The sequence below is a fragment of the Pseudochaenichthys georgianus genome, chromosome 15, assembly GCF_902827115.2.
Source record: "Pseudochaenichthys georgianus chromosome 15, fPseGeo1.2, whole genome shotgun sequence".
Lineage (NCBI taxonomy): Eukaryota > Metazoa > Chordata > Actinopteri > Perciformes > Channichthyidae > Pseudochaenichthys > Pseudochaenichthys georgianus.
Genome location: NC_047517.1, coordinates 22,825,883 through 22,846,817, shown reverse-complemented (window position 1 = coordinate 22,846,817; position 20,935 = coordinate 22,825,883). Strand labels below are relative to the sequence as shown.

The following is a 20,935-nucleotide window of genomic DNA, read 5'->3' as shown; positions in this document are numbered from 1 at the left end:
TTTAGTGAGACCTGTGAAGACACCATTGCAGTAGTCGAGTCTACTGAAGATAAAAGCATGGACAAGTTTTTCCAAATCCTGCTGTGACATTAGTCTTTTAATCCTAGATATATTCTTTAGGTGATAGTAGGCTGATTTAGTAACTGTTTTAATGTGACTGTTGAAACTCAGGTCAGAGTCCATGACTACACCTAGATTTCTGGCTTTATCTGTTGTTTTGAACATTGCAGACAGAAGCTCAGCGCTAACTTTTATACATTCTGACTTTGCTCCAAAAACCATTACCTCAGTTTTATCTTTGTTTAATTGGAGAAAGTTCTGACACATCCAGTCATTGATTTGTTCAATGCACTTACTCAGTGTTTGAATTGGAGCATAGTCTCCTGGTGAAATTGTTACGTAGATTTGTGTGTCATCCGCATAGCTATGGTAACTTATTTTGTTGTTCAAATCGAAACAGTTATTTAAATGCAAGAAATTACTCAACTGTTGAAAAACCACTTTTTCAATGATCTTACCTAGAAATGGGAGGTTTGATATGGGCCTGTAATTGTTCATTACTGAAGCATCTAGATTATTCTTTTTTAAGAGCGGTTTAATGACTGCAGTTTTCAGGGCCTGTGGAAAAACACCTGAGTGAAGAGATTTGTTTACTATATGAAGTAGTTCTGAGGCCATGCAAGGCAGGTTCAGGTTCAGGTTCAGGTTATTTATTTGTACCCGTAGGTAGATTCTGTTTGCAGAGAAAAATACAAGGGTTCCATCCTGACACTAAAAACAAACACAAACAACAGACACATCTCTAATAAAGGCCTAGTAAAAGTACAAGTATACCCTGCTCAACCAAATCTCAAAAATATTTAAAAAACATTTTAAGAAGGAAAACACTAGTACAAACATGGACATTCAAAATTCAAAATTAAATAAATAAATAAAAATAGGCATCTGTGTGACGCTCCTATGATGTGTTAATGTGTGCAATAGCTGCTGGGATAAAACTGTTTTTATACCGCAAAACATCTTTGAAAAATCCTGTTGGAATAATATCAAGGCAGCAGGAGGAGGATTTCAGAAGTTGTATAATGTCCTCTAGGTTTTTATCATTAATCTGATGGAATTGTGTCATGATGTCTGAATTGATGTTAAGTGGACACAGAGACAACACATTTGCTGTTCCTGATGCAGAGGCACTGACTGCTTGTCTGATTTTCTGAATGTTGTCAGTGAAAAAGGAGGCAAAATCATTGCACGCCCTGGTGGATAGAAATTCAGAGGCTACTGACACTGGGGGGTTAGTTAGTCTGTCGACGGTAGCAAACAAGGCACGTGCGTTGTTTTTGTTTTTGGTAATGATGTCAGAGAAGAACGATTGTCGTGCGTTTTTTCAATTCCAAATTATAAAGGCTAAGTCTCTCTTTATAGATTTCAAAGTGAACCTGGAGATTTGTTTTTCGCCACCTGCGTTCAGCTTTTCGACATTCTCTTTTTTCTGTTTTCACGGTCATGGCCTTTCTCCATGGAGATATTTTCTTCCCAGTCACTTCCTTTACCTTAGTTGGAGCAATGGCATTTATAACATTTTTAATTTTTGAATTAAAATGATCTACTAGCTCATTTACTGAGATGTTAGCAGGGGCAAGTGTGGAAGAAAAATTCTGAGTAAACATTTCCCTAGTATTTTCAGTTAAATATCGCTTTGTGGTTACCTCTTTTTGAACATTTTTGTGAACAGAAATAGAGCTCTCAAAGAAAACACAGGAATGGTCAGAGAGTGCAACATCAGTCACCACAACCTCAGAGATATTCAGACCCTTTGAGATAATTAAGTCCAGTGTGCCCCTTATTGTGCGTGGGCTCCGTCACATGCTGAGTCAGTCCAGAGCTATCAAGAACACAAAACAGTTCTTTTGCCCCTCTGTCCTGGGGGTTGTCAACATGGATGTTAAAATCACCAACAATGACTAGACGGTCAAAGTCAATACACACTAGAGACAGCAGTTCAGTCAAGTCATCAAAAAAGCTTGCACAGTATTTGGGTGGTCTATAGATATTTAGGAACAGAGCTCGAGAGGAGCATTTCAGCTGAAGGGCCACATATTCAAAAGAATCAAAGTTTCCATACGATGTCTTCCTGCATTGAAGGGAATCATTGAACAGAATAGCAACTCCACCCCCTTTCTTATGCATTCTTTCCTGACTCATAAAACTAAAGTTGGGAGGGGTTGATTCGATAAGAACAGCTGCACTGTTATTTTGTTCAATCCAAGTTTCTGTTAAAAACATAAAATCGAGATTGTGCTCAGTGATAAAATCATTGATTAAAAATGTTTTTCCTGCCAAAGACCTGACATTTAATAAAGCTAGTTTAAGTTTGTTAAACACACTATCAGTCAGGTTTTTTGTAACAAGCTGTGGCTGACATGGAATCACTGCTAAATTAGATAAACTCACACAAACGTTTGAGCGCTTCCTGTATCTAAGATGATTCACCGCTCTTAATCTATTACCTATCAACACAGATATCGGCAAAGCTATAGTCAGGCAGGGCCCCGGCATGTCCTGGAAAGAGTTGAGAGTGCCATACGCCCTTGAGCCTGGACCCATCACATATCAGTAAGAGTTTGTTGCGTTTTGTACACACACATCCTTATCAGGAGACGGGGGAGATGGTGCGGGGGACATAGCAGTAGCACCATGACTGCGACAATGAAAGTGGTGAATGATATTGCTAATATCTTAGACAAAAAGCAGAGTTGTGCAGCTCTGTTTATTGATCTTTCCAAAGCTTTCGATACCGTCTATCATCATATCTTGAAGCAGAGGCTGGCCAGTATTGGTATATCCAGCCATGCAGTGGGGTGGTTTGTGAACTACCTCTCTGAAAGGTCCCAATGTGTTCAATTTGATGGGCTGTCTTCTGAGTGGTTAAACATTTATGTTTTAGTTCCACTTTTATTCTATATCTATATCAACAGTTTAGGTCAAAATGTGGATGAAGCAACTTTACATTTTTATGCTGATGATACTGTGATGTATTGTGCAGGTCCCTCCATTAAGGAGGCTGGTGTTAAATTACAGGCTGTTTTTAATATTATTCAGACGCAGGTCTCTGAGCTTAAGCTTCTTTTAAATGTGGATAAAACTAAAGTAATGCTCTTTTCAAAAGCCAAAAAGACACCGGAGACCACTTTGGATATTGTTACTACGCAAGGAAAAGTACTTGAAGTGGTTGCCTGTTATAAAAACCTTGCCATCTGGCTTGATGATTGTTTCTCTTTAAAATGTCAGGACAATAATCTGCTTAGAAAGCTGAGGGTGAAGCTAGGTTTCTTTTTCAGGAACAAGTCCTGTTTCTCGCTTGAGGCCAGGAAAATGCTAGTCTCTGTGACTTTTTTACCTGTGCTGGACTATGGTGATTTGATATATATATGAATGCACCTGCCCATTACCTGATCAAGTAAGATGCCGCCTATCACAGTGCGCAGAGATTTGTTACAAACTGTAAAGCACTTACTCACCACTGTACCCTGCAGGGCAAGTCTGCCATCACTTACTGTTTGGAGACTCAGTCATTGGTACATGTTCATATACAAAGCCATGCTGGCTAAACTACCACCTTACATCTGCTCACTGATATCACAGAGAGTCACAAGTATTGCCTAAGATCCCAGGATGTGTTTATTACATGTACCGAGTGCTAGAACTGTTTTAGGCACTAAAGCTTTTATGTGCGCAGCTCCTCTAGCTTGGAACACTCTGCAAAACATTTTGAAAATGAGAATTTTGGTTCCCCTGCATCATTTTACAATTTCCCCACGAGGGATTAATAAAAGTTCATCTTAATCTTAATCTTAATTTTAAAGCACAGCTTGATGATATTATATTTGATACTCCTGGTACCTGTCTTTGTGAATAAGTTTGTAAATTGTACCCCTGCCATTATGTTGTATGTGTCCTTTTTGTTTTCTGTTACATGTGTAACAATGTGCGGCAGGTCTCCCTTGTAAAAGAGATCGTTGATCTCAATGGGATTTTTTACCTGGATAAATAAAGGCTACAAACAAACAAACATTTTGAGCATTTAGACATTTTATTTTGTACTCGACATGATTAAACATTGCTGAAATTGTTGGTGAAATGGTTGGTGAAATTGGGATCAATGCATAAGGGTTGTTTTTAAAGTGTAGAACAGGACCAATGCTGAGGAGGATTTTAGATTACCTCTCAGGCTCTCTGCCTTGTTTAATATTTAACTTGTGTTACTTTATATATAAGCGGGTATTAATATCAACCCCTCAAAGAAATCTAAAGGCAGTGTTTACTGGTGAGAAATTCTGTTTCAAGCACAACTTTCCCATTCATGTTTCTTTTTGCTTCAGTAGAAACATTACATAAATACAAATAAAAAATACATTAATAAAACACTTGAAAAACACATCATGTATGAGCAGTGGGAAGGTTCTAACTCTTAGTTAGATTAAAAGAGTTCCTGTACAATACAATTGTTAACTAACTAACATTAAGATGTGTAACAAATCTCTATCATAATGTTAAATAATACATCTACATATAAATTAAACAACCAATGTACATACATTCTCAGTAGAAAAACAATGTTGTTTTAAGAAACATTTTGACATTTTCATTTACATTTTAGGCATTTAACAGAAACATAACAATCACTTTGAGCAAGTTGTTTATCTGCTTGTTGTACCATAGTCTCTTTTTTTTAAACAATGATAGGTAGCTATTAAAAACCTATTTAAATGGGTGCTTAAACTATAATAAAATCTTTTAGATTGATAGAACATACGATAAATTAATGTCACATTTTTACTATGGCCTCTTCTTTGTGGTTAGAGCTTTTATTACACAGTGTAATTACCTTTATATGTACAGTCTATGGTAATTACTAAACGTATAGTTCTCTATATAGATCACAGACAAAAGTAATTTCACTATATATTTTTGTCATTTTGACAGCCCATATTTTACAACATTTTTCACAACTTGCAACGACCCATTGGATTCAAATTTTCAAACACATAAATATGCACAAATATGTCTTTCCAAAAGTATGTAAAAATGTGTTCATGAAGTGCTTTGGTTCCCTTGAGAATGTTTATTTTTGGTTTTTATTGCTGTTGTCGGGCAGAATTTCCCTCCCAGTTCGATCCACCTGTGTCAGTTCAAAGGGAGCCTGTAAAGTCTGCTGGTCGGATCATCATGGCAGTGGACTTCAGTGAGTAGCCCGAGCCTTTCCAGTAGTACCATTTGATTCCATTGAAGCGGTTTGAGTTCTGGCCCTGCTGGTAATACATCCCATTCAAATTGGACGGACCACAGGCATCAAACCACCAACCTAGAACATTCAAACACATCTCAACGTTATTTCCTCAAAGACGGTGTTGCATGCAACTCTGTAAAATAGGAAGGGAGTTCTCTGTCTTTCTAAGGTCTGATATGGAAATCTGTTTTAAGAAAAGGCAATTTGAGTGGGCCATAAGCTGTTGGTTTATTATACTGTCTCATAACCACTGAAAAAAGAGATTGAACACATTGAAATATTCTAATACGTAGCTACCCATCTTTAAGTAATGTTGTGGTGGCTGTAGGTGCATTTATACACTTCAAAATGTGTTTTTGAATTTAGAAAGCAGTGAATGAGAGTTTAACAGCACACAGCAATTCAGAGCAATTTAGATTTGTCTATATATATATTCATATACAGATTGCAGGGTTTGTAAACTGCCATTTTGAGACTGCCTGCACTCCTGTTAATCCTGAATATTGGCTGTTAAACTGTAACATCTACGCCAAATAGAGAACAAATAAGCATCAAATTACATTTGTCAAGCTATAATAGCGGTTGCGTGGCTTTTCTATAGCGTATTACATGTTATGGCATCACACAAACTGTAGAAGCTACTTGTAAACTGTGGCATTACACACAGTACACTGGCAGTATTTGTCATGGTGTCAAGGCAGACATTTCACATTCGGCTGCATCTAATTGGACAGTAAAATTGCTACTGCTCTTATGTAGAGATGCTGTCATAGAGATTTTCATTTATTGTGGACAGACACCCCTTAGCGGTTTATCTCCCAGGAGATGATATGTTGAAGAATCAGGATTAAAAAAAAAAAAAAATGTAAGCAGTTATAGCTAACCAGTCATAGTAGTTAATGGGAGTAGCTCGTGTAACATTGTTCAAGAAAACTGAAAACTACATTTTTTAGTCAAAACTAAGGCGTGCGATATGGTTTTACATAATTTGGTTTTAAACGGATGTACCACATTCATTTAATTGTGTGCTAATTCAAAACAGGCAGATTTATATTTGTAATGGCAGATTTAGCTTTTGTTTCTTACTGGGTCAGTGCCGCTCTGTCACGATTGAGCATAATGTGCATATGGAGTCCTCCGTAAGAGACCCCTCATGGGAAGAAAGGGTTTTCATGCTTCCATGCTCACTTGGCAGACCCTGTTAGGGACACTAACTTCTGGCAGCGAAGTCACTTTCAAGGGAATGGAGTAGGACCTTTAAGCTACGAGGAGAGAGGGAAAAGCTCTTTTCCCAGGCTATTAATGTCAGCCATTGTAGGGGCTGAATTCCCCAATGAGTTGATCAGTGATTAACTCCGAGCTAATTGTGCTCTTTGACCTGGCCACAAAAGTACGGAGCCCTTAAAATGCCCTTGAAGATTTTTGGGGGGGAAGTGGCAATATTTGGGTGGGTTGGAGTTTTTTGAAAACAAGTGCCCTCACAAAATCGACGTGACTATGATATTTCCTGGTGAACAAGAATTAATAAGCAGAAGTTGTTTACAAAGAAAATGTGTTTCTTACCCCCTGTTGTCAGTTGTGAACACTTGCAAACACATTTGTCGTTGTCCGCATCCTTTGTACTGAAATCACTTCCTGGCTGCCCGATGCTGCTTATTTTGCCTGCCGTTCCACTGAAGCCTTTAAGGTGTATCCTGTAGAATGGGAAAGGAAAAATGAAGGAAGAGGAGGAGGAAGTCCGTGATTGCCATTCCTCAAAAGGCAACGTCCAACTGTTCCTCGGCCATAGCTTGTACCAGATCTCAAATGGGGTTTGGCATTAGGATTTAAGTGTTTGCTATTGGCATTAAAGTTTCATCTTACTTTATTTGTGTTAACATTTCTGCTTTTTATTACAACCAGCTTGTTGATTTAATAATTTTAGCTATTTTTAATCTTTTAACCAACGTTTCTGCGTTATGCTATTTGTGCAGCATCGTCCTTGTAGAAATGATTTGGAGTTACTGAGCCAACTAACTGGAGACCAAATTGGTCATAGTCAAGTGGACTTTAGACAAGAAAGAGCTGTGTTGAATCGGATTATTTCAAGGTCTGTTTGTCAAATTGAAAGGAAGTATCCATTCCACTCCTGAAATCAGCTTTGGTTTGGAAAAGAAAATACTTGAGAGGGTTCTGTTATTGCCAAGATGTGCAGACTAAATGTGTGAAACAAGACATTTTATGTATTTCCTATTTTTCACCGAGCAGTTTTATTGCATTTTCTTTGGGCTGGTGCCAGTGCATTAGTATCAGGGAAGAAGATGGTTTTAGGAGGTAAATATGTCAGTCCAGAGGGCTCTGTTTTCCTTTGGACTGTATCATACACAGTTGTGAAATACTAGCTAGGAGTTAACAACCAGAGCTTATTCCGTACAAAATCACCACGAGCACGTTCAGCCTGAACATTAACTCTGTCTCATTTTCACCGTCAGAGAAACACTTATAGAGAATTAGCCAGATATTTAGACATTTCCCTCATTATTCCATTCATTTAATTGCTTAAAAAACCCAGAAGGGTTGAAACGGAAGCATAGAAAATGTTGTATCAAAAGATAATTGCAGCCAATTTGCTTATAGCTTTAGGAAGATATTTATGTATAGAATATATATCAATAACAGTGGGATACTGAGTGCTTCAGAGATGCTTTTATTTTTTCAACTAGGAGTATGTTTTCAATGACATTTATTCATTTGGTTATTATTATAATTGCAAGGCTTTGAGGCTGTGCTTTAGTAGACTTCAAAAGCACTGTTAAAAGAGACACTCATATGCTGATGGGCATTTTTGTCCTCAATTACTTGTTCAATAGTTTTTTTACCAAGCAAATAACACACAAGATTCTGTGTAGTCAGTACAACGTACCTGTAATTTTGTGCTTCACTGTCGAGAGAAAACTGATCATATTGTGAGAATTCTGAGTTTCCTTCCCAGTCACTCAGCTGGATCCTCAGTTTGTAGGACTGTTGAGTTGTCATTCTGGAGACAAATTCATTTCCTAACCAGAATTCACCTGAAGGTTCTCCAAACCCCTGAAAAGACATACAATAAATGTAATCATACCGTGTTGAACTCCTGCAGGAGAGGCTTGTGGGTCACTTTCTCTATTAACAAAACAGCAAACAGTCAATTTCACATTCAAAATGAGATACTTAAAAAAAAGTATGCCAGTTCAAATTAGCTTGAATTGTGGTAAGAATAAATGAGATGGCATGAAAGTATTTTTCTGCAATGATTGCTTATCGGGGACTTGAGACTCTTTTTGGCACTTTTATCTTCCATTTGGTGCAGGCAGTTATTTCCTCTAACAGAGTAGAATCCAGAGGCTTTTAAGACTCTTCCAGTGAAAAGCCAAAACCAAATCTGCTCTCTGTATTGTTTTGCAATTGGAATGAAAACCGTAGCCTAGGTTATATTTCTTCTTGATAGCTTTTACCTTTTTGTACTCTTGCCACGTACGGTGGAAGTCAACATGGCCATCAAAGCGTTTTTGTAGTACTGTCCACCCACCTCCTTCTGTCTCCATGTCACAGAAAGCCTTCACACACAAGCAAAAAAGAGTTGCTGCAATTATTAATTCAACATAAATGCTCTGTAAAGAATACATGCTCATTTTTAATTAGTCATTGCCACCCTATTTGAGCTTGGGCAAAACAAATGTGAGGTTGGAAAGTGAAATGTCTTATTCTCTGAAACGTTTCTAAGGAGATCACAGTTTCAGCTCAAGCATGCACATCATTAATGACAGTCTGAGAACATTTTTAATTTAACTTTCCCGCCTTCAAACACAATACAGTCCACTAAGCCAAGGGCTTTATTCACTGGGTTGTGTAAATGTGGGTGGGTCATAGTCCGGCTCAGTCGTTCAGGCTTACTTTACCTTAACCTCTATTGTAGTGTTGGGTAGAGTGAGAGTGTATACTCCACTCTGGGTGTTCCCTGACTTGAACACAGCAGCACAGTCCATGAACGTTGTAGGAGTGTCCTGCATCATGACAGTTTTGCTCTCTGCAGAAGAAATAAACACAAAATTGTACAGAATCTAACTATCCTCCTTTGATGAGGTCAAATTTACTGAGAATATAGGTCAGTTTCATTGCTCCATTGTTACTGCTTTAACAGGAAATCATGCGGTAATTAAAGATAGATAGCCTGCCTTTGTGAAGTTCACAGCGCGATAACAGTGTCATATTGATTTACAGCAGACTCTATGTATAGGCGGTTCCCAAGTATGGATGTGTTCTACAAACACACATTTAAGAGTGCATCCAACAGGTTATGATGACCTGAGGTTTGGACTCACCTCGAGACGAGCCGGCAGCGATGGTGTGAATGAGGTTGTTGACGGTGTCTAGTAGCTCCTGCTGCTGGAGCTGCAGTGCAGTGTTGTTAGGGGACACTTTGAGCAGCTGCTGCTCCAACTGGCCTATGATGGCTGTCTGCCTCAGTATTAGAGTCTGAAGTTGCTCTTTTTCATCTCGAAGCGTCTTCAGCTCCACCTGCCTCTGCTCCTCCATCTCATCCACCTTTTTCTCCAGAAATCTGAGGAGAAGCAGGCAACACGTTGAGCATCAAGCTGAGCCCATAACTGTTAGAGACCATTGAATTATCTGATGTCCTCACCTGCTTTTGTCATTTATCTTGCTGATATCATTTGTTTGGACAATTAGTTGTTTTTCCAGCTTGTTGGTTGACAAGGAATTTTCAAGAAGTTGCCGTTCAAGTCGAGTTGTTTGTTGAATTACCTAATAATCAAATAAAAAGGTAGAGCTGTTTAGCCGGGCAGTCTCTAAGAGACACCTTGTGAAATTGTTTGTTCGTCAATCAGTAGATCTTTAAATATAAAAGGAAAGTATAAGATTATGTAGTTCTCATCAACTTAAAGAAGTGCTCAAGATCCTACAATACTTCAAAAATGATACAGATGTATCTGACATTTCTCCATATTGTGTTGAAAATAGTATGAAAATTATAACATGACTTGTAGCAATTTAGAAAAGTGAAAGACATGAAACATACAAGAAGGTGTATAAAAAACCTTCACCACAACCTAAAAAGGTTTGTCTGTCAACAGGCATTTTATCAATAATCCTTTTGGACACCAAGTTCTGTCTTCAACAAATGCTTGGTTCGCACTTAAAAAGTGAACAAACAGCCATTTGAAAAAATGTGACAGGAAAGAACGACCGAGTTCCAATACAGCAGACATACCTGAACAAGGGAAACGTTAAAAACTACGTATTTTCACGGACAGATGTATTGAACTAAACTCTGGGGTTGGGGACCTTGCCTCTAATTTCCCACTTCGGAGGAACTGAACTCAGCAAAAAGCAGGTTGTTTACAGGGATCGCAGCTATGTGTCTGCAGTGGAGCTGTTGATGCCTTTGAACAGACGGATGTGTGATTGTGACAAACTGATAGACCCTTTCTGTGGGAATACTAGTGTGCTAATAACAGGAAATGCTGTACAGTTGGCTCACATAAGGTCATTGACGTGTAGCCACAATAATAAACTGACGCATTCATTCTTGTTTTTCCCTGTGCTTATTTTTTTTATCGTTTTCAAAGCAAGGTATTGCAGATCACACGTAGGTTTGTACCTTTGACGTGAAATAAATAGATTTACTTGATCATAAAATTGTATCATGTATGCCAAAAAAAGGACTTGCACCACATTTTCTTTAGCATGTTATATTGTTGAGAAGTTGTTCTGTTGCTAAGGTATCATGTTTGCACTTTTTAGTGTTGTGTGCTGTTGTATGTTAAAAGTAGCAGGAAGTTGGGGCTTACCTGTGCCTCCACGTTGGACAGTTTCCTTGTTTGCTCTGCGGTTTGACTCAGCAGGTTTGTTCCGATTTCAATCATCGTCGCTGTGTGGTTTTGTACAGCAGTCTGTTGGATTTGAACAATGTCCTGCTTCATATTATCCTGTATGTAGTTCTCCAGCTGCAGCACAGAAAAAAGACAATTTGAAAAAGTGAATTATTGTGCATGGCCAATCCTGTATTACATATTATTTTGTTTTTTATTTTAAATAGTGTAGAAATGTATTCTTCAAATGAAACCATATGATTTTCTTATCGTTGGTTAGGTGGATTGTATTTCTTTTAAATCAATGAAATGATTTGAGGGGGTTTATTAATCTGTCCAGATAAGACCTTCTCTGACTTAACCCTGTCCGTATGACACTTGTTGATCATAGCAATAATACAATGAGCATGGATGCCCTCAGGGTGGGAAAGGTCAACGTTTCATCTTTACAGGATTTGTTCTTAGCTACCTTACAGTATTGCCATTTTTAGACCAAGACCAATCATTAAGTTATTTCCTGCATGGTGCTCTTGAGAGGCAATCAGGTCACGCGACTCGTAAACAGGATAGAAGTGTTAAATGAGGAGTTACATCCTTTGCAAGGGTATGACATGAGTTTACCGCCGGAAACCAGCGTCAGTTGAGTATCTTTCTCATCTACAGTAAGTTTGCATTATCACTCAGTATTTACTCATCAGTCAGCAACCTTAAACAGCCACTTTTATTATTATTTGTATTGTGGAAAATAGCAAGGACATCTGCAATTAGTGCTAATTTTGTTTGTCTTCCTTTCGTGACGTCAGGTTTGTTTATGTTCGTGGAGACACAAAAGGATGTTGTAGGTGGAAGGCTGTCATTTGAAATGCAGGCAGGATGTCCCATCGACCGTCAAGGATCTAATCAGTTGTTTACTCCCGTGCCTCAAAGGCGTCAGTAGGAATGTCTGTTCCTCAACACATTGTTTTCTTCAGCTGTCATCAGCTGGCGCACTGTAAATAGGAACTAAGAAATTAGGAAATGACAAATTTGGTGATTATTTTTGAGACGTAAATCTGGCCTGATGGAATTGTCCATGGTTTCTCATTTACATTTGTTGTTAATGCATCAATTTGTAGATGCATGTGCAAACGTAAAATGATAGCAAATACAAAGCATATTCCTCTGAAAAGATGACGATAACTTGTTTATCAGGTAATTTACACTCATTTACCTTTAACCATTCCATCAATCAAGCAACCGTAAAAGAGGTTTATAACCTGAGTGAGGCACTGTGAGTAAATCAAGTTATCAATCGCTCTTTTTCTTTACCTAGCTATTCCCATGAAGGGGTCATGGAGAGCTGACACCTTTGACAACATTTTACCCTATGGAACTTATAATCAAAGTTACACTTTTATTATTTTGAAACTCCCATATATAATTTTTTAATGAATTAAGGTTGCATTCAATGTAGCAAGCTTTCAGCTGCTACAGAATGTATTTGTATTGTTTAGCTGTCAAAGAAATGTAGCTTTCTCCGACACATCTAACAGCTTGTCTCGGTTAGTGATTAAATCATCCTTTTAGCCATTTGTTCTGGGTCGCTGAACTTATTAAGGCCATATTCACTTCTGATAGACTTGAACAAAAACAAAGACTTCCAAATTTTTAATTCAGAAATTGTTTAGAAAAATGTTTTTGGTTGTTACAAAGCAAAAGTCATTTTCGTTTGAAAGGACTTAACATCAAACAAACAATGCACCTTTAAAAACACTCACAAACATACCTAAAGTCGGACTGTTGGAACTGCTGTTGACAAGAACCGTGTTGGCCTATTTTCATTCATTCAGGGTGATGATCACAGAGGGAAAAAACAGGCCAGTGGGATTTTCTAACACCTGATGGCAGTAACTGGGGTTAGACGGGTTCTGCTTGAACAGAGTGGCTTTCTGATCGCTGAAAGTGCTGTTCAGAGGGGAGAGTTTGGGCTGAACAGATTATTTTGCTGGCCTGATTAGTTTTGCGGGAGGGTTATGTTTTGTGTTTGGTCGTGAGGGAATTGTACAGGATAAAAGGTTTAAAGTTGAAAAGATGCATAATATTTACTAGTAAGAATCTGTTTTATATGTTGCTAGTTACAAATCCCATTTGTTTTTTAGGGCAAATAATCAAGTTAATATTAGTAAAGAACATCTGTGTGGTGAAACTTTAACCATCCCACCTTAGCTGGGATCTCCTCTCCTATATTTATCTTCATGTGCACATTAATGTGGTGCGCTGACACAGCAATAGAAGCGTCATGATTAATCAGTAATGCTTCTTTGTGTGTAAGAAATATGTAACCTGTCAATTTGTCCGCTGCGCTGTCGGACTTTGTAAAACGTTCACGTGTCTGGCGGGCTTTGATTTGTGAGGCAGCTCTTATTCCTGCTGAACAGATCAGAGCTTGTTTAATGTTACAAGACAGGGTTTGTGTGATCCATCCAGCTGTGATCTTGTGCTGTCTGGCTCCGCTTGTTTAGGTCTCATCAGTAATAGAAAGAGGGAGAAGAAAAGGAGCGAGACAAGAGGCCGTTCACTTCTTTCTCTCTCGCAATTATTTGCTCAGCAAACTGAAAGGGAAGTATGCATCCCTTGTGTGGACACCTGCATCCAGTCTTTGTCAATCATCAAACCCGAGTGTGTCCTTTAACACTAAAGGAAGTGTTTCACAGACACTCAGCACTCTAAACGCTCTGTTTACACCACTTCTAGTTCAGTCTACATTCCTAAAGAATAAGAAAGACCTTTTGAAAAACTGAAATATGGCCTTTTATTACATTTTGTTTTTTACGAGTTACATAAAACACTACATAAAAATGGTAAATTGATTAAAATGCTTATTTTACGATGATTTTGTCATCAGTTGTGTTAAATGCTGCCATTGAATCACTCAAACATGTTCTGGTATTGGTTCAACGTTACTCATGTTGTTTGGAACCTGTGGTAGTGAATTGTGAGCCTGGGTAATCTGCCCATTGCCTTAAACCAAAATAAGTTGTGATTTAATTCATTTAAAACAAATGATTTAGAAAAACAAGTTTCTGTTGAAACTCTTTTTGGATGTCAAAAATAGTAATGCGCTACCTGTTGAAATATATAACATTATATTCTAGTGGAAAACTTGTGGTCAACATTTAATGCACATTTTCCTCATGCTCAATACTAAGTGTTTAATTTTCTTTAGAATGCTTCCTATTTTTTTCTCCTTTCTGGATAATTGGAAAGGGAGATAATTGTCACCAGTGACACCTGTGGTAGAGGAAGGGTACGTCTTTAGCACATGTTTCCCTCTTGTACATCATAATGGTCTTGGAAACCTAAAAATCCTCTTTTCCTCTGAAACGATCAATTCAATTCAAGTTGGCATGTCGGATAAGAAACTTATATTTCCAATTCAGAAAGGCATTTAAATGAATTGATGATAAGAAATTAATAGACAACAATATGCAAATATCATCAATCATATTGAATACAGTATACAAAACATTAAGTAACAATTCATGTGTGCAGCTATACAATTTAAAAGTGTAATCACTCATTCACCACAAAACTTGTTTCTCTCAGTGCAAGGCAGCATGGATATTACATTTTCCGAGGTTCTGGGAGATGAAACTCAGGATACATATTGATTTATTTAAGAAAAACAAAAATCTTACTAATAATCACAGAAGTAACTAGTGTCGGTCTCAACCTCTGTTAATACAGCCTGGCCTTTCTTGGTAGTCTTTTTTTTATGGCCAGGCTGTGTCCACTCAGTCTTCACCTTGTAAACTGTTTTCAATCATTCACCTAGTTTTCTATCTATGACTCTCTCTCAGTAACTGTACCCAGGCAGTCACAGTCTCATGTATCCCTGTCACATTGTGGTTTGACACTACCTTAAGCAGCCACTGTGTGTTGTTCTCCATGATGTTCTCCAGTTGTTCCAGCCTCTGAGCTGAGTCCTCGTCGTCCACGGGTCCATCCTTCTGATCTGGATAGAAGTAGCTGCTGCTCTGAGTCTGGCAGTTCTCCTGCTCTGGCAGCAGAAAGGTGTAGCTGCACGGCCCGTTTTGAATCTGATATTGTCTTTTATCCGCATCACTGTATCCTGTCCCCAGACCAAGGCAGAAACTTAAAACTAGTAAGTCCACATTCAGCATCTTCATAATAGAGTTAGGTGCTAAGTCTGGTCTTTAGCTTGTTCTTAATCCTCTCTCAATGACTGGATGTCTTTCTCCAGCGGCATCCAAGGGTAAACAATCCTCCGAGGGTCTGCAGATTCCTTTTATTACCTCTCAGTGGGAGGAGGATCAAAAAGCCATCAAGAATTAGATGTAGCGTGTCATTCCCTTTAGGTTACTGGTGGCAGACTGCATGTGCTCGCTTTGCATCAGCCCCCAGCCACTTGTTTGAGCTACTACTGGCCCCTCTGATTAGCTGAGAGTCCAAAACCACTCGCCCCCCCCCCCTAGTCACTGAGGAGCAGTGAAGTGGGGATTCCTTTCAGTACGCACTCACTTCACATCACAGAGGAGCAGATGCACAAAACTACACACCTTCCACTATATCCTCTACAACACACATGTTTTTGTCTGCTTCAGTTGAACAGCTACTCAGGATGCAGCTGTGCACCTTCAGCATGCTCTGTGATAGTAACAGAGTTCATCCCATTCATTCAGAATTGTTTCCCGGGGACAAACACACTTGCAAATGTGAATGGAGGATCCAAAGGAAGAAATCACTCATTCCGCGGATTCTTAACTTGTCTGTATGCTTTATCAATGTTTTAAGCCAAATCTACTTATTTTTCCTTTTTCTGGAAGAAGATTTTTCCATTTTGAAACGCTTTTATGTCTTTTTTATTTTCCAAGTTCAAAATGTTATAAAACAGATATTCCTTCAGGTTCTATAAAGTCTCATATCAGTACAAACTACAGATGCAACTTGTTGACCGCTGACCACAAAATAGTTGCTGTTGTTTTTTCATCCGCTTTAGGGTGGATTCCGATGATCTCGTCTGAGTCACAAGTATAATGAGGCATTATCTGCTTGTGACCCTTTAGAACAGCAAATCTATGAGAAAGTTATTTTTTCTCTAACAAGAAAATGCATTTGTTTAAAGTGTGGTCGACTTAGTCAAATTGGAACTCTCAGCTTTTCATATGTGGGCATGTCGTGGGTGTTTTCTGTATCCTGTCCCAAACATTCATGTCTACACCAGCTTAAAAATAGCACAACAAAAAGGGACTTCACGCAGGGAAACTATTTCACTGTATATTGTAGGTGTGTGTGACTGTTAATACTGTAATTCATCAGACTTATAACTAGAGATTCCTAGAAAAGATTGGAGGTTTTCCAGACTTATTGAAGGCAGTGGTTTTTGGCAAGCTCTGATGTTGATAACCAGAGTATCTTTCAGTCATTCTTTTGGAAAAACATGCCTGAAATGCTTGTTTTACCAAGTTGTTATTCAGTGGCTTGAACAAAAACTGTTCTTTAAACGAGACGCCCCTCGGTTATGTTTTAGAAAACTAGATTTTTATGAACAGATATTGATACAGCTATATCAAAATGTTTTTTATGATTACTTTTTTTGAGGCACAAATGTAAGGTTTATGTCTTTTCCTCTAATTGGAATATTTAGCTCAGAGTGCTCTCATGCCTCAGTGGGGAACAGAGTGCAGGTGTGTGGAGCAGGAAAGACATTGCCATAGGAGGATGTTGTGTCCTCTACTGCAGGAATGTGTCTCCATCAAAGACAATCTCCTACTGATTCAGGGGTTTCACTCTTTGCTATCGTCTACTGAATAATCATTTACCTTGGCATTACAGCATTTCAGTCTCAAATGCACCATTTTTCATTTTGTATCAGGAAAGCCTTTGATCTTCCCTCTGCAGTCGGATAGAAACGCAGAAACAGAATTGTAGGAATTAGGCTGATATAATAGCTACTGTATAAGAGAAATGTGACATATTTAAGGCATATTACCAAAGAGGAAGAACTTGTCATCATTCCAAAAACATTGACTTTTTCAGGTGTTCAGGCGGATCACCCAAACTTCAGTGGCAACGGTGATAAACACGACACTAAACATGCTGTTGTACTACGAGCAGACAATGGGAGCACACGTTGTATTTTCTTATGATGAGAGAAATTCTTGCCTTGCTTCATTTGTTACAAATCTGTACAAGCCCTCTGCCTTTCTTGCACAACAAAGAGAAAAGTTAGTCTTTAGAGGCTGCAAATATATCGATTGAATTGTCAGGAGGTGGTGGAATTTCCCATCTGAAAAACCAATTATTCTTTAGCTGGCACTTTACAATGCAATGTACAGTGTTTACCAGAGAAAGCTTACTACAACTGGCATCTCTATGACCCGTCCTCTAGAGATTGGAAAAATCCAGCGCTCTGGTACTGAGAAATGCAACAACAGGCTTCAGCAAGTTCACAGACTAATACTTAATACAGATGTGAGTCATGAATAATGTATCTTTAAGCAGTATTATACTAGATATGAAATGTAGGAAAATCCAGACTGATGTTAAAAGTTAGTAGGCATGACAATTAGTTTGACCCTGAATAAGAGACCCGTGTCCATGTCTGCGTGGATATATGCACTTCAGTAAATGCTTGACAACATTTTCTGTACATAGAAATATATCCTCATTGATTTTTAGAGGCTTAGTTTTGTGTTTATTCATTTACTGTATATGTACTTTCTGATTAGCTCTTGTAACATGTTTGTGTTGGACTGTTTCTCCTCATTCTTAAAGCCTCTTTCTCACATAATAAACCTTACATATACTTTTCAATCATTATCTTAAAAGCACACTATGTGGGTTAATCTTAACTTGACCCCGTCTCTGAACTTTTGACCAATCTCTGATTACTTGGCGTAAAGTGAAACTTGTGTGAACATTGACAAAAGACTAAAAGCCTTAAAGCTGGTTTCCTGGCATTCAGCTTCAGAATAGAGCAGATTGTTCCCTTCAGTTTAGCAGCTGACCCTTGCTGGATAGCGAGCGGGCTGCAGTGAGAGCTCAGAGCATCACTCAGCAAACCCAAAAAGAAACACAACCTCAAAGAGATTCACATGCCCTCATTTAGTCAGACACAGTTGGTAATGCTACATGAAGAATGTGAGCGAAGGAAATGAAATCGAGCACATGAGTTGTCATGGTAGATCACAATATTTCCACTCAGAGTTGAACAGTTAGCAATGAGTTGTCTTAGTCACTGTGATTCTTAAATTATTTAAATTTAAAAATCTGAGGCTACTTTGAAAGTTTAAGTGCAATTATAATACTGCTGAATAGTTGGTTTGAAGTTATTTAATGTTATTGTACTCTAACAAACTGTTGTAAGTCCAGCAATAACACATACCAACACAATATGCTATTTGAATTAGATGTAATGATACATTAAGCCTTTCAGTTGTGCTAGTTTTTTTATGTGCCTCAAAGCCAAATGCTTACATCCTCTGCTGTATCTCTAGCAGCCACCTTCAGGCCACTCTCAGTATTGAACCCTATGATCGAATCACAGTTTCAAACTTGTGACTGTATGACTTTTAAATTAGTTTTTTCTGGCTTCAGTCAATATTTAATTTATTTGTTCATCAAGGACAAGGACAGCATACAGGTAGATGTCATGGTTAGCTTTATTTGAATGTTTATTAGAGAAAACATTGATCCATTCAAACGATAAGAGAGGAAAGTTTCTTGAACTCAATGAATACAGGGGGAAGTATGGCAGAAATCCAACAATGTTTCAGAACAATCTTGTTTAGAAGAGTTTGGAGGACAATTAGCCGGATGTTGATCTAACTCTTAATGCTCTCCAACGCTGTGTTCCAGTAAAAGTCGAAGGTCAACATTTCTCAGTTTAAGTTTCCAATCCCCAGGATGTTCAGGTGCATGACACAGTTGACTGATAAAGTGATATTCTTTTGGAGAGTGTACTCCCAATAGAACTCCAGCAGTGCAGCCTTCTTGCATAAATAAACAGATTTCGTTTTCCCAAGTAACTTTTGTGCAGGAGAACAACTTTTAGAGATTGTTTCCCATAACAATCTACCTCGTAACATTGGTGAACTATTTTGACATAACTTGTATTTACATGCAGAACAAGTATTACTATATGATGATGTTTATTTCTTAAATTGAAAGCAGGCAAATACACCTTACATTGCATTTTAGTTGATGGTTTACAATTTATAATGTATGCTTCCATTGTTGTGTGCCATCACACAACTGCTACTTCATAAAGTCAGGGTAGATGAATTTGTCCTGAGAATAAATTCTTACTTTCACTGAAGACATGTGGACATGTCACAGCAGGAAACACACAGGTGTAAATACCCAGCTCCCCCTGACAGGTGGTTTAATCTAAACGTGAACAAATGGGTACATTTTTACATTTCTTTTCCCAGATCTGTCGTCTCCAGAGGCACCTGTCGGCCGGGGAGCACCAGCAGGATCTGTTCCAGGACCAGCCCGCCATGTTTGTGTCCCAGCACTCGCAGCCACCCACCCAGAGTCTGGAGGAGCTGATCGAGCTCTGTGGAGGGACGGTGTGCAAAACTGTGCGGCAGGCGGGCATCTGCATCGGGAAGTACAGCGGCAGGAAACCAGAGGGAAGCAGGGTCCTGTCAGAGCAGTGGGTGCTGGGTAAGATCATTTCTGTGTAACATGCTAAATGACTATATTCTGCTGCTATTAATTGTTCCTCTCATTTGTTTGTGATTTTATTTCAGATAGTATCATGCATTTGAAGCGGCTGTCATACGATAACTACGACTTGGAGTGAAAGCTGTGAAGTTTATTTTGAGTGCTTTTAATGTTAGACAGTGCCTGGTCAAATGCCCACAGTTTCTACCTTACAGTGCTCTTGCCTGCTTGTGTTCAAGGGCCAGGTCCTCTCAATATTCAGCTTTTATACCATTTTATTCACTGGTTAGGTTACCATGGAAACCTGTTACCTCTGAGGAATATCAACCCTTCAAGATACTGTGAAGCATCGAAAACTGCACCGACATCAATCCTTCATTATTTTCCTTTTTTTATAAAGTAGTAACCACTACTGATATTGTTTTTCATTCTTAACAATGTGATTCTAAAATACTTGCTGACCCAGTTTAACAGTCTTATAACATAACATCCCTGTAACATGTTTGTGTCTTAATAAATTCTTTATCAAAATGTGGATTATCATGATTAGTTTTTAGGTTCAAATCTGAAATGTAACAAGATAAATGTAACTGTGTCTGGTGACAGGCAACAAATGAACAAGCTGCTGTCTCACTGTAGACTCACACTTGTCAGTCATGTGGAAGCAGCAGATGGAAAGTAAAAAACGTGCTCAATACATAGGTACCAGACTCTTACCTGAGAATATCTAGTTACTATACACTTGCTTTCACTATTTCAGTGATTCACAAGTATCATGGACATGCATGTGCATGTTAAGGTCATAAAGAATAAGGTGAAGCAAGTTTGTTAAGGTTGTTTAGACTGCACCATTCAGACCAGAGGCAAGTTGAAGTGCTTTAGGGGATTTAGAAATACTTACATATATTAAATAAGCAGTTTTAGATTGACAGAAGTTATGAATCTAATTTAAGCAGAAATATTTTCAATCGGCTTATAGTTTAGGCAAACTCCAGGACATATAGAGTGGTTTGAATAGTTAATAATGAATACATGTTTTATCTAAATCAATAACTTACCCCTTTGTCTTTACATTACACTTTTGGAGCTACTTTATCTGGGCAAGCCCAGTAATTATTGCAGGTCA

The 20,935-nt window shown here is 38.3% G+C and overlaps 2 protein-coding genes across 4 annotated transcripts in view; one reads left to right on the top strand and one right to left on the bottom strand.

Moving 5' to 3' along the window:
* Positions 1 to 20,338, top strand: part of mcph1 (microcephalin 1) — a 36,696-nt gene extending 16,358 nt beyond the window's left edge. For 2 of the 3 annotated variants that reach the window (XM_034100253.2, XM_034100251.2), the window contains 2 exons: positions 19,572 to 19,809; positions 19,896 to 20,338. In XM_034100253.2, coding sequence (XP_033956144.1) covers positions 19,572 to 19,809; positions 19,896 to 19,948 — 291 coding nt within the window. In that variant the 3' untranslated portion in view covers positions 19,949 to 20,338. The remainder of the gene's footprint in view (positions 1 to 19,571; positions 19,810 to 19,895) is intronic. The other variant, XM_034100252.2, reaches the window with a different exon arrangement.
* On the bottom strand, positions 4,079 to 15,544 carry angpt2a (angiopoietin 2a). The gene is made up of 9 exons (XM_034100270.2): positions 15,036 to 15,544; positions 11,116 to 11,271; positions 9,948 to 10,069; positions 9,628 to 9,866; positions 9,205 to 9,332; positions 8,761 to 8,862; positions 8,190 to 8,356; positions 6,851 to 6,981; positions 4,079 to 5,362 (listed from the first exon to the last, which is right to left on the bottom strand). Exons 1-9 carry the CDS (start codon positions 15,303 to 15,305, stop codon positions 5,190 to 5,192), a joined length of 1,488 nt encoding a protein of 495 aa, XP_033956161.1. The 5' UTR covers positions 15,306 to 15,544; the 3' UTR covers positions 4,079 to 5,189.
* Positions 20,339 to 20,935: the final 597 nt, after the last annotated feature.